The 12931-nt window shown below is 46.2% G+C and overlaps 1 protein-coding gene across 1 annotated transcript; it reads right to left on the minus strand.

Annotated features, from left to right (window-relative positions):
- Window positions 1-239: 239 nt before the first annotated feature.
- Window positions 240-5453, minus strand: LOC110507275 (extracellular calcium-sensing receptor-like). Its single transcript, XM_021587159.2, has 9 exons — window positions 5178-5453; window positions 4495-4789; window positions 4225-4311; window positions 3706-3972; window positions 3087-3293; window positions 2657-2929; window positions 2170-2397; window positions 1803-1926; window positions 240-1710 (listed from the first exon to the last, which is right to left on the minus strand). The coding sequence occupies exons 1-9, from the start codon at window positions 5429-5431 to the stop codon at window positions 797-799; spliced, it is 2649 nt and encodes an 882-aa protein (XP_021442834.2). The 5' UTR covers window positions 5432-5453; the 3' UTR covers window positions 240-796.
- Between the last annotated feature and the right edge of the window lie 7478 nt (window positions 5454-12931).

Genomic DNA, 12931 nt, shown 5'->3' on the forward strand with positions numbered 1-12931 from the left:
CCTTTCAAGTCTGAATGTTTTATTAAATGAACATTTGCATAAATTAATAATTAATTAATGGGTGAATAAGTGTGGAAGCAGAATCCTTGAGAAGGAACAGGGAAGTTAAGCTGTTCCACACGATGTGATGATACGATCGAAAGCCTTTCGATGCAGAAACCCACTCATCGGGGATAACATATACCTTAGAAGCCACACACATAGACAAATTAAATAAATCAAAAGCCTACTAAACAGCCCAAGGAAATAAATAATTTATTATGTGATTAATATTTACACAACATCTTGCAGAACGTTAAATTATAATCAATAACATGCTACTACACATCACTAGAGTGCTAACAAAACAATAAAATCTATTTGATTTGATTTGATTTATAGTCACCAAAGTTCAAACAGAAGTGGAAACTAAAAGGAGCTACTTTAAACTATTTGAGACCATCAAACTCTGTTACTATACATTTCTCCTTTCCTTTCTTTGCATGACAGAATGTGAAGCAAATCCCTAGCGTGCATAGTACCTCCACCTAGTGTTCATATTTCAGATCAGCGCAGAGGACGTGTAGAAGACAAGGAGAGGAATCCACTGTAAACTGTTGTTATGTTATTGAGCCTATGGGAGAATCTCAATGTAATTTCTGTGATTCCTCGTGTCCTCTCTCCTCTGTCTCCTTTTCAAAACCCAATGAATGAGAAGGTTAGATATCCCACCCCTCCAAACCTTCTCATCTAATGGGTTTTGAGAAGAAGGTGAGGAGAGAGGACATTAAGGAAAGAAATTGAATGAAGACCTTCCCTATCTCTTGGTTGTGGGCCGGCCCATCAGAGCCTTCTTGGTGTTCCTCTCTGGCCTCAGCAGGATGATGTAACACTTTGGGCCGAACAGAGCCACCAGGAGGCCAAAGCTGGATGCTAAGATGGCGAATATCTCCACAGCGTCTGCATACTTCCCAGGAGAGCTAATGTAGGCAGGGACGAAAGAGATCCAAACAGCACAGAAGATCAGCATGCTGAAGGTGATGAACTTGGCCTCGTTGAAGTTGTCTGGAAGATTCCTAGCCAGGAAAGCCAAGAGGAAGCTAAGGAACGCCAGGATGCCGATGTAGCCTAACAACGCTCCGAACCCTGCTACCGACCCCACCACACACTCATATACAATCTTATCAATATGGTAGCGCATGTTTTTGTGTGGAGTTGGAGAGGCTGAAACCAGCCAGGCTGTGCAGATAGCAGCCTGGAATGAGGTGAGAACCAGGACTGTTCCTCTCTGCTGCCCAGCACCAAACCACTTCAGGCTGGCATTGCCCCCGGGCTTAGAGGTCCTAAACACAGCCAGCACCACCATTGTCTTCACCAGTATACAAGAGACACAGAGAACAAAGCTGATACCAAATGCTGCATGTCTCAGCTGACACGTCCATAGCCGGGGCCGGCCAATGAACAGCAGCGAGCACAGGAAGCAGAGTTTGAGTGAAAGCAGAAGCAGGAAGCTCAGCTCAGAGTTGTTGGCCTTGACAACAGGTGTGTTCCGGTAGCGGGTGAAGATTCCGAGGACCACTGCACAGATGAGGGCTCCTAGCAACGAGGCGGTCATCAAGGAGATGCCCAGCGATTCCTGGTAGGAGAGGAACTCAACCCCCTTAGGGATGCAGAGGTCACGCTCCGGGCTGGACCAGAAGTCCTCTGGACATCTCGAGCACTCGGCCGAGTCTGACAGAAAGACAGACAAAGCAAATGTGGAAAACCTTTTCTACAGCCCCAAACCACCCTTAAATTCTTTAAATTATATTAATTTCACTGACCTGTGGTGTTGCTGACCTCTCCCTCAGCACAGGAGATGCAGTCGAAGCAGCAGACAGGCTCCCCCTTCTTCCTGGCTACACGGGTGCCTGGGGGACAGCTCTCACTGCACACTGATCGTGGAGGCTTTAAGGATGAAGGTGAGGGGGAATTTAAGCTTTATTTAACTAGGCAAGTCAGTTAAAGAACAAATTCTTATTTACACTGACGTCCTAGGAGGGAGAATATCAGACTTTTATACACCCATATTAACACATCCATATATACACACCCATATTTAATGATTATTTGCCCTCCACTGGTAAATGTTCACACTGTTTCTGTTGCAGTAGTGAAATATGCTATATAACTGTATCATTTATATATAACCTTTTTTGACTCAAAGTTCCAGAAAATTCTGTCCTCGTCCAGTGTGAGCTCTTGTCCTGCGGGGGCTGATTCGTCGATCACACCCACATTCTCCACCTGAACGCTCCCGTCCTGGAGCCACGCCCAGTTCATGATGTCATAGATGGCCAAGGCGTCCCCGTTGTCATCGAAAGAAACGCGATCGCCAAACCCTGTGGTGAAGTTAACCCTCTCCAGGTAATGGACCAGCTGGTCAGAAGAGGGGGATGGAGGGAACAGAGGGAAGAGAGGAAAGAGCAGGAGATTATGTAGACAAAAGACAGTATGAGGTCAGGGGACCTTGACTAAGAAAACAGGAAACAGAAGTAAACAGTTGTCAAAGTGTACATCTGCATCTGTGTGTGTGTGTGTGTGTGTGTGTGTGTGTGTGTGTGTGTGTGTGTGTGTGTGTGTGTGTGTGTGTGTTTGTGTGTGTGTGTGCGTGTGCGTGTGTGTGAATGTATCCCACCTGCCAGTGCTCCAGTCTCTGTAGGCTGGCACAGCGGTTCCCACTGAATGGTCCTCTCCCTGGCACACACTGCAGTAGGTCATGCAGGGCATGGGCCAGGGCGTACACTGCCTTATACACGTTATACTCCGGCCTAAGCTCAGACACGTCCCCATAGCTGGTCTCCACATCCCTCAGGTCCTCCTGACCTGTACATACATCACCCCCAGCCTCCACCCAACCTGCTGGGGGCTCCAACCTGCACCCAAACACAGCCTCCCAGAACTGTCTCACCTTATCAGAACAGAAAAGGAAATGTTTTAGAGGAACACTAGTTTTTTTCTTCTGTATTGTAGAATTTACAGGCAAAGTAGCCCTTTAAATGTTTTAAACATAATGTATAAAGTAATTAAATAAATTATTGGAGTTAAAAGACAACAAATTACTTCACCATGTTGTTTCCATGGTTATTGTCAGGTTGGTCGTCGGGGCGGATGCTAAGCAGGAAGTCCCTGAGGCCGGGTATCTCTCCACGACGGATGGTGATACCCAGGGTACCCCCCAGGTAGGGCATGAGACGGGGGGTGTGAAACACAGAGGAGGAGGACCAGGCTTCACTGGCGATCCACTGGAGACCCTTCACATTCTGCACCACCACCTTGTAAAACAGGTTTAATAATTTATAATCAGAACCACCCCAATGGTAATACGCTGTAACACTTTTATACACTGTTGTCTGTGAGAGTAACATCCTACAGCTGTTATGGCTGTTAGGGCTGTAGAATGCATTTGATGATAAAACATACTTACTAATACCGTGATGTGTGGTTGTCCCCCCCAAGATATCTTAGGATGGGTGCACTAACTGTCCAGGGACACCGATATGTAAAATATATGCACACATCACTGACTGTAAGTGTCTTTTGATAAAAGCATCTGCTAAATGCTATGCTACTAATATTATTATTATGAAGTGTACATTTCTCTGGATTAGAGCCTCTGAAACTAAAATGTGAATGTATTGTAAGAGTTATTTTAGATCAACTGTCAAGATAAAATCATCTCTGAACCTCATCCACCAGAGGGAGCAGGTAGGCCTCGTTGGAGAACACCACCACCACACGAGCAGAGGAGCTCTTGATCTCTCCCACGATCCTCTGCAGCTCAGTGGGGCGGTTGTCTTTGGGCAGGACCTGGGAATAGGCCACACAGCCCCCTGACTCGGCCAAGCTTGAGTGGAAGGACCGGGCAGCGTGAAATCCGTAGTCATCGTCACTGAACACAAGTCCCACCCAGGTCCAACCCAACCGACGTAGGATCTGGATCATGGCTCGCACCTGAGATCACATCAACAAAGATTAGACATTACTGGTGTTATTACAGAGACTGGAGAGTATAGAGAGATCAACATAAACTACATACATTATTTTTTGTCACCTTTTATTTAGCCTTATCTAAGCTTTTTTTTCATTTATTGAACCTTTTATTTACCTGTGATGCCATTACACAGTATAAAGTGTATAGTGAGTATACATGGGAGCTGACGGTTCACTGTGTAATTATGTCATTGTAGCCTTCTAGAGACAGACCTGGAAGGAATCACTGGGGATGGTTCTGAAGAAGGATGGGTATTTTCCCCGGTCGCTCAGACAGGAACACGTGGCGTAATGACTCACCTGTGGGAGAGAAATATACATTGATTATTGTTTTATTCTTCAATGAATTAATATAATCTAAAGGTTTCACGCCTAAAACACATTTAAGACCTAAACATGCTGTTTCTCACTCAAAGTGGGATTTTGGAATAAAAGAAGGACATTTCCAATAGTGTTGTCATCTTTCTATTCTTTCTGATTTACCATGGGTACCCGGAACAGCCCTAGGACACTGGAGATGGCGATGGAGTGTGTGGACCCTGGGTCTCCCACAATCCCTAGCACCGGGGGTGACCCAGAACAACTCTCATCCAATGGGAACTCTTCCTGTGTCCCACTGGCCAATGACATGGCAGCACGGAACGATACTCCCAGCTTCAGGCAGTTGTCGTAGAGCTGGTATCCGAGCTTGATGTTTGGCAGAAGGTCAGGGTTTCTGTTGATCTCATCTACAGCAAACGCCATAGTCTGGGCCTGCTGGAAACCAAAACTGTCAAAACTGACAGAGAAAAGGAAAATTCAATCAATTTGTAAATGTTTTAAATCGCTCTAGAGGTGTTGAAATCTGTGCACCTTTTAAGGAGTGTGTGAGGAAAAAACAAGTTACTTTTGTCAAGGATAGATAATAAAATAGGTCAGTCTTTATAAAGGGAAATTTGCTTAGAAAACAATGGAATACACACAATTTAGTCACAGATATTTTGAAACCAAAATGTACTATTCACCAATGTAACAAGAACCCAGTAGGTCTTCGGCACCAGGGTTGGTTAACACTGATCATAGTGAGGCTTCTTATAGTAGGGATGTCTAGCTGTCCTTTTTAGGAGAGGTGCAGACACACATCCAGTCCAGTCCAGTCTAGTCCAGTCTAGTAGATGAATACTCACCCCTCACAGTAGAGCTGCTGGGGTTCTGATGTGAAAGATAGCTCAGGGAACACAGTGAAGTAGTGGACCTCAAACAGGCCTCCCAGAATCACATCACCCTTCTGGTACATTCCATTCAGACTGAAATGCTCCCGCAGACGACAGGATGAGGAAGTGGACGAGGCAGAGGAGTAGTTCAATAGAAGGCTCAGAGATGAGGAGTTCAGTATCATGACTATAGATAGGTAAAGGTTCATATATTGCCTGACCCTCATAGCTGTACTCTGTCTCTCCCCGTCTCTCTCTTGCTTACTCTCTCTCCCTCTCTTTTATAGTGTAGAGTTGTGGGGGAGGCGTTGGGAGGGGAGGCAGGGTGGAAAGATTGCAGGGATAGGGGAGGCAGGGGTTGGCTGGTAAGGGAGGGGAGTTAGGGGGGAGGGGGGCAAAGTCGCAGGTAGGAGATGAGACGTGGGAGTGTCAGAGAAAGACGATATGTGAAATGTTGCGACCCAAAAAGGGAAACCAGTGAAGAAGAAATACCATTCTAAATACATATTCATGTTTATTTATTTTCCCTTATGTACTTTAACTATTAGCACATCGTTACAACACCGTATATAGACATAATATGATATTTGAAGTGTCTCTTTTCCTTTGGAACTTTTGTGAGTTTAATGTCAAATTTCTTATAGATCTTTTGTTTATTATCTATTTCACTTACTTTGGCAAAGTGAACATATGATACCAATGCCATTAAAACCCTTTGAATTTAATTGAAATAACTATTACGCACCTCCAAGTTATTTCACCATGTGTCCTGTAGAGGTGAACTGTTTTTCTCCCTCTCCCTCTCCCTCTCCCTCTCCCTCTCCCTCTCTCTCCCTCTCTCTCTCCCTCTCCCTCTCCCTCTCCCTCTCCCTTCCTCTCCCTTCCTCTCCCTCTCCCTCTCCCTCTCCCTCTCTCTCCCTCTCCCTCTCCCTCTCTCTCTCCCTCTCCCTCTCCCTCTCCCTCTCCCTCTCCCTCTCCCTTCCTCTCCCTTCCTCTCCCTCTCCCTCTCCCTCTCCCTCTCCCTCCCTCTCCCTCCCTCTCCCTCTCCCTCTTCATCCTACATGTCACTTGCAGGTCACACACCTGGCCACTGAGCCCCACACATTTTTATTGAGCTCCTCTATGGACACACACACACACACACAGACACAAACACAAACACACACACACACACACACACACACACACACACACACACACACACACACACACACACACACACACACACACACACACACACACACACACACACACACACACACACACACACACACACACACACACACCTCCATGTGTTCAATGTCCTTTTCTCTGATCTGTACTGGAAGCAGTGCTGCTGAACACCCTATCCGTTGGCAACACAGTCTGTCTGCAACGGTCTGTCTGCACCGTCATCATGTCACAAACTCTCTGTAACTCTCTCTCACTACAAAGAGTTTACTGTCATATCATTGCACAATGCAGACGTACAAAACGTAGGAAGAGCAACATGGCGTTAAATTCTATGAATGGATTATCTTCTCACCCCTTACATTGTTAGTGGTCTTCATATTCATACAATTTGATATTATTTAACTCAGTAATTTCCTACAGTTCAGTATTTTGTGTCATGAAAATCATCAGGCACTGCTCTACTTCTGTGTGGGTCCTAGTGATGGGCCTGTCCTGCAGTCAATCATCTGATTTTGTCACGCCCTGACCTTAGTTATCTTTGTTTTCTTTATTATTTTTGGTTAGGTCAGGGTGTGACAAGGGTGGTTGGTTTAGTTTGGTATTTTCTAGGGTTTTTGTATATCTATGAGGTTTTAGTATGTCTAGGTATATGGAGGTCTATGGTGGCCGGAATTGGTTCCCAATCAGAGGCAGCTATTTATCGTTGTCTCTGATTGGGGATCCTATTTAGGTTGCCATTTTCCATGTTGGTTTTGTGGGTTATTATTCTATGTTTAGTTGCCTGTTTCGCACTAGTCATATTGCGTCAAAGTTAGTTTTGTTATTTTGTATAGTTTTGTTCAGTGTTGCATTCGTTTAATAAAGTAGAATGTACGCTTATCACGCTGAGCCTTGGTCTCCTCCTTATGACGAACGTGACAGATTTATACAGTAAAGCCGGTGTGATGACCTCAATAAGGCAGCTCAACTAACTATCTGAGGTACATCACACAAGCCTCCTCTCTAGCATAAACCACAAATATTCTCACCTTCTCACCCACTCTAAGTCTATATCCCCCATTGGCCACTTGCAGGTCACATACCTGGCAGGTCACACACACTAGTCCTTGGCTTTGTCCACAATGCGGTAACAGTCACTGGGATTTCCCCCTCTGCTACCGTTTGCTGTCCGCACCTGCCCGCCCTCCAAGCATCACTACTCTGGACGGCTCTGACTTAGAATATATGGACAACTACAAATACCTAGGTGTCTGGTTAGAGTGTAAACTCTTCTTCTAGACTCACATTAAGCATCTCTAATCCAAAATCAAATCTAGAATCGGCTTCCTATTTCGCAACAAAGCATCCTTCACTCCTGTTGCCAAACATACAGTACCCTCATAAAACTGACTATCCTACCGATCCTTGACTTCGGCGATTTCATTTACAAAATAGCCTCCAACACTCTACTCAGCAAATTGGATGCAGTCTATCACAGTGCCAACAGTTTCATCACCAAAGCCCCATATACTACCCACCATTGCAAACTGTATGCACACGTTGGCTGGCCCTTGTTACATATTCATCGCCAAACCCACTGGCTCCAGGCCATCTATAAGTCTTTGCTAGGTAAAGCCCTGCCTTACCTCAGCTCACTGGTCTCTATAGCAGCACCCACCCATAGCACGAGCTCCAGCAGGTATATTTCACTGGTCATCCCAAAGCCAACACCCCCTTTGGCCACCTTTCCTTCCAGTTCTCTGCTGCCAATGACTGGATCGAATTGCAAAAATCACTGAAGCTGGATACTTATATCTCCCACACTAACTTTAAGTATCAGCTGTCAGAGCAGCTTACCAATCACTGTACGTGTACACAGCCCATCTGTAAATAGCACACTCAACTACCTCATCCCCATATTGTTCTATTTTTGTTGCTATTTTGCACCCCAGTATCCCCACTGGCACATCATCATCTGCACATCCATCACTTCAGTGTTAATGCTAATTTAAATTATTTCACCACTCTGGCCTATTTTTTGCCTTTACCTCCCAAACCTTACTATATTTGCACACACGGTGCATCAATTTTTCTATTGTGTTATTGACTGTAAGTTTGTCTATCCCATTTGTAACTCTGTGTTGTTGTTTTTGTCGCACTGGTTTGCTTTATCTTGGCCAGATTGCGGTTGTAAATGAGAACTTGTTCTCAACTGGCCTACCTAGTTAAATAAAGGTGAAATAAAAATAAATAAATAAATAAAAACAATTATCAGTTCCATCTACTATTTGCATGGAGCAACAGCGGACTGGGGCTGCAGCTAGGTCTGGGGCAAGGGTTGAGGCTGGGGCTAGGGTTTGGGCTGAAGCTGGGGCTAGGGTTGGGGCTGGGGCTGGGTTGGGTTGGGGGTTGGGGCTAGGAATGGGGCTGGGTGGGGTTTGGGGCGTGGGGCTGGGTTGGGGCTGAGGGTTGTGGCTGGGACTAGGGTTGGGGCTCGGGCTAGGGTTGGGGTTAGGGTGTGGGAGTCTGGGTGATGGTGAGCTGCCTGTGTTTCAGTCTGAGGGGGATGTAGTGATAGGTGGTCTGTTCTGTCCACTACCTGGCCCTGGAGCCAGAGCACAGCTACAAGACAAAGCCTCAGCACACACAGTGCAATGGGTGAGTGAGTGTATGCTAATGCTTGAAATCATGATTTAGCAACAATTATTGTGACTGAATGTTATTTTCTCTCCTAGAGCACGGAATGAATATATTTCCTTACAGTTTTCCTGCTGTTCTCTCCACCTCCCTCTGTAGTTTTGACCACAGAGTCTTCCGTTGGATGATTACCATGGTGTTTGCGGTGGATGAGATTAACCGTAACTCAACTTTACTGCCAGGTGTGAGGCTGGGCTACAGAATCCTGGACAGCTGTGCTCACGTCCAAACCAGCCTGAGAGGGGTGCTATCCATGGTCACTGGGAGGAGGACTGAGGAGAACATAGAGGAGGGGGTGGAGAAGAGCATGCGTGGGTGCCTGGCCTCCTCCACTTGTACATTTCTTCAGTGAAAACATTGTACTGAGAAAATTCCAAATTGGCTTTTTACCAAATTGTCGTACGACAGAACACGTATTCACCCTGCAAACCCTAATTGACAAACAAACAATCCAAAACAAAGGCAAAGTCTTTTCATGCTTTGTTGACTTCAAAAAAGCCTTTGACTAAGTTCGGCATGAGGGTCCGCTATACAAATTGATTGAAAGTGTTTTTGGGGGAAAAACACATGACATTAATGTAAACCATGCACACAGACAACAAGTGTGCGCTTAAAATAGTCAAAAAATAGGCAAAACACACCCACATTTCTTCCCACAAAAAATTACACACACCTTGGCCTAAACACCTAAACGCCCTTTATGGTTGTGAGGTCTGGGGTCCGCTCACCAACCAAGAATTCACAAAATGGGATGAACACCAAATTGAGACTCTGCATGCAGAATTCTGCAAAAAATATCCTCTGTGTAAAACGTAAAACACCAAATAATGCATGCAGAGCAGAATTAGGCCGACACCCACTAATTATCAAAATCCATAAAGAGCCGTTAAATTCTACAACCACCTAAAAGGAAGTGATTCCCAAACCTTCCATAACAAAGCCATCACCGACAGAGAGATGTACCTGGAAAGGAGTCCCCTAAGCAAGCTGGTCCTGGGGTTACAAACTAGAAAGCTTTCTGGCTCTAAACAGAGAGTACAAAGTGACAAAATACCTGACCACCGTGACCGACCCAAATGTAAGGAAAGCTTTGACTATGTGCAGACTCAGTGAGGATAGCCTTGCTATTGAGAGAGGCAGCCTTAGGCATACCTGGCTCTCAAGAGAAGACAGGCTACGTGCACAATGACCACAAAATGAGGCGGAAACCTCCAGCCCAATGTATGTGTCACGACTTCCACCGAAGATAGTTCCTCTCCCTGTTCGGGCAGTGCTCGGCGGTCGGCATCGCCAGCCTACTAGCCATCACCGATCCCTTTTTCCTTTTCTGTTTGTTTTGTCTTTAGTTCTTTCACACCTGGTTTCATTTGCCTTAATTTCTGTGTGTATAATTTACTCTGTTGCCTGCCTAGGTTTGTGTGGGGTTATTTTATTGTGATGTTGCTCGGTTAGGTTGTGCCATTTCTGTTTCACGCATTTATACTGAGTGTGCATAAATATAGGAGCTTTGTTTGTTCCTCCTTTCGTGATTAACGGGTGTCTCTGTTGTCAAGGGTGTTTGATTATTGTATTGTGCCTTACCTGTATTTGGTGGACTTGCCCATTTAAAATGACGCATCTCGGACATCTCTGCTCTCCTGCACCTGACTCCTTCACCTACCTCCAAACGCAATATCGTCACAGAATCCTGCACCCGACTCCTTCAACTACCTCCTAACGCAATATCGTCACAGAATCCTGCACCTGACTCCTTCACCTACCTCCAAACGCAATATCGTCACAGAATCCTGCACCTGACTCCTTCACCTACCTCCAAACGCAATATCGTCACAGAATCCTGCGCCTGACTCCTTCACCTACCTCCAAACGCAATATCGTCACAGAATCCTGCACCTGACTCCTTCACCTATCTCCAAACTCAATATCGTCACAGAATCCTGCACCTGACTCCTTCACCTACCTCCAAACGCAATATCGTCACAGAATCCCGCTTCGATGGAGCCAGCAGGAGCTGACGAACTCCCAACATCTATGGAGGAGCGCGTTCAACACCACACGGCAGTGTTACACCGGCTGGAGACCGCCATGGATCAGGTGATAAGACGAAGGAAAGATGGGAGTATGGGTATGATGGGAGTCACAGTATGACCATATTAGAGACACATATTTCCCTCCGATTACACAAAACCACAAAGATCTCAAAAACAAATCCAATTTTGACAAACTCCCATATCTATTGGGTGAAATACCAAAGTGTCATCAGCAATATTTGTGACTTGTTGCCAGAAAAAAAGGGCAACCTGTGAAGAACACACATCATCAACCTATATTTTAGTTTCTTTGTTTTCCCTTTTGTACTTTAACCACTTACACATAACATGACACCTGAAATGTCTTTATTCTTTTGGAACTTTTGTGAGAGTAATGTTTACTGTACATTTCTTTATTGTTTATTTTCTATTTCACTTGCTTTGGCAACGTAAACATTTGTTTCCCATGCCAATAAACCCGTAAATTGAATTGTTTTGAATTGAAATTGAATTGAGATTGAAAGAGAGAAAAAAAAGAAAGAGAGAGAGATAGAAAGAGAAAGATAGAGATGTTTTTACATTGCCACCTGTACCTCTCAGTCAGACATGCCTGCCACTTTTTCCTGTAACTTATTGTCTGTGTTCCTCCAGGTGTGTTCCTCCAGGTGCGTTCCTCCAGGTGAGTTCCACCAGGTGATTTCCTCCAGGTGCGTTCCTCCAGGTGAGTTCCTCCAGGTGCGTTCCTCCAGGTGCATTCCTTCAGGTGAGTTCCTCCAGGTGAGTTTCTCCAGGTGAGTTACTTTGCCACCTGTGCCTGTCTGACGGATAACCTTCCTGTTGTGTTGGTGCATGAGGCACGACATTCAACCTAAGGAGCGTGTCCTCAGTTTAATGCCACCTGAGACAGCTCTCAGTACTGGTCCTGAGGAGCGTGCTAGCTGCTGTAGACTGTGCCGGCCCCACGCACCAGGTCTCCAGTACGCCTCCCCAGCCCTGCACGTCCTGTGCCAGCTCTCTGCACTCGCTTTGAGGAGTGTGTTATCGTTCCGGTACAATGTGTGCCGGTTCTAAGCATCGTGTCTCCAGTGCGCCTCCACAGCCCGGTACGTCCTGTGCCAGCTCCCTGCACTTGCCGTGCGAAGGTCGTCATCTGTCCAGGACACGTTGTGCCAGCTCTACGCTCCAGACCTCCAGTGCGGCTCCACAGCCCGGGACGTCTTGTACCGGCTCCACACTCCAGGCCTCCTGTGCATCTCCCCAGCCCGGAACGTCCTGTGCCAGCTCCAAGCACCAGGCCTCCTGTGCGTCTCCCCAGTCCGGTACATCCTGTGCCAGCTTCACGAACCAGGTCTCCAGTGACGGTCGGTAGTCCAGAGCCTCCAGCGACGGTAGGCAGTCCAGAGCCTCCAGCGACGGTCGGCAGTCCGGAGACTCCTGCGAAGGGTTCCCAGTCCGGAGCCTCCTGCGAGGGTTCCCAGTCCAGAGTCCCCGGCGACAATCCATGGTCCGGTTCCTCCAGCAACGATCCATGGTCTGGAGTCTCCGGCAACGACATACAGGGGAACAGTGCATTTAATTGCCTTGATCAGGGGCAGAACGACAGATTTCTACCTTGTCAGCTCAGGGATTCAATCCAGCAACCTTTCGGTTACTGGCCCAACACTCTAACCACTAGGCTACCTGCAGTATACCATTGCTCAGGAGAAGTGTAACACCAGCACGTATTTTACACTGATAGGAATGATGTGTGTTTGGGGTTGTGTGTGTGCGTGTGTAAATACGATTATTAATTTATTTCTAGTCATATTTAATCGTTCCTCTATGTTAAGTGTTGGTACTGCATACCTC

This window comes from Oncorhynchus mykiss, chromosome 27, assembly GCF_013265735.2.
Source record: "Oncorhynchus mykiss isolate Arlee chromosome 27, USDA_OmykA_1.1, whole genome shotgun sequence".
Lineage (NCBI taxonomy): Eukaryota > Metazoa > Chordata > Actinopteri > Salmoniformes > Salmonidae > Oncorhynchus > Oncorhynchus mykiss.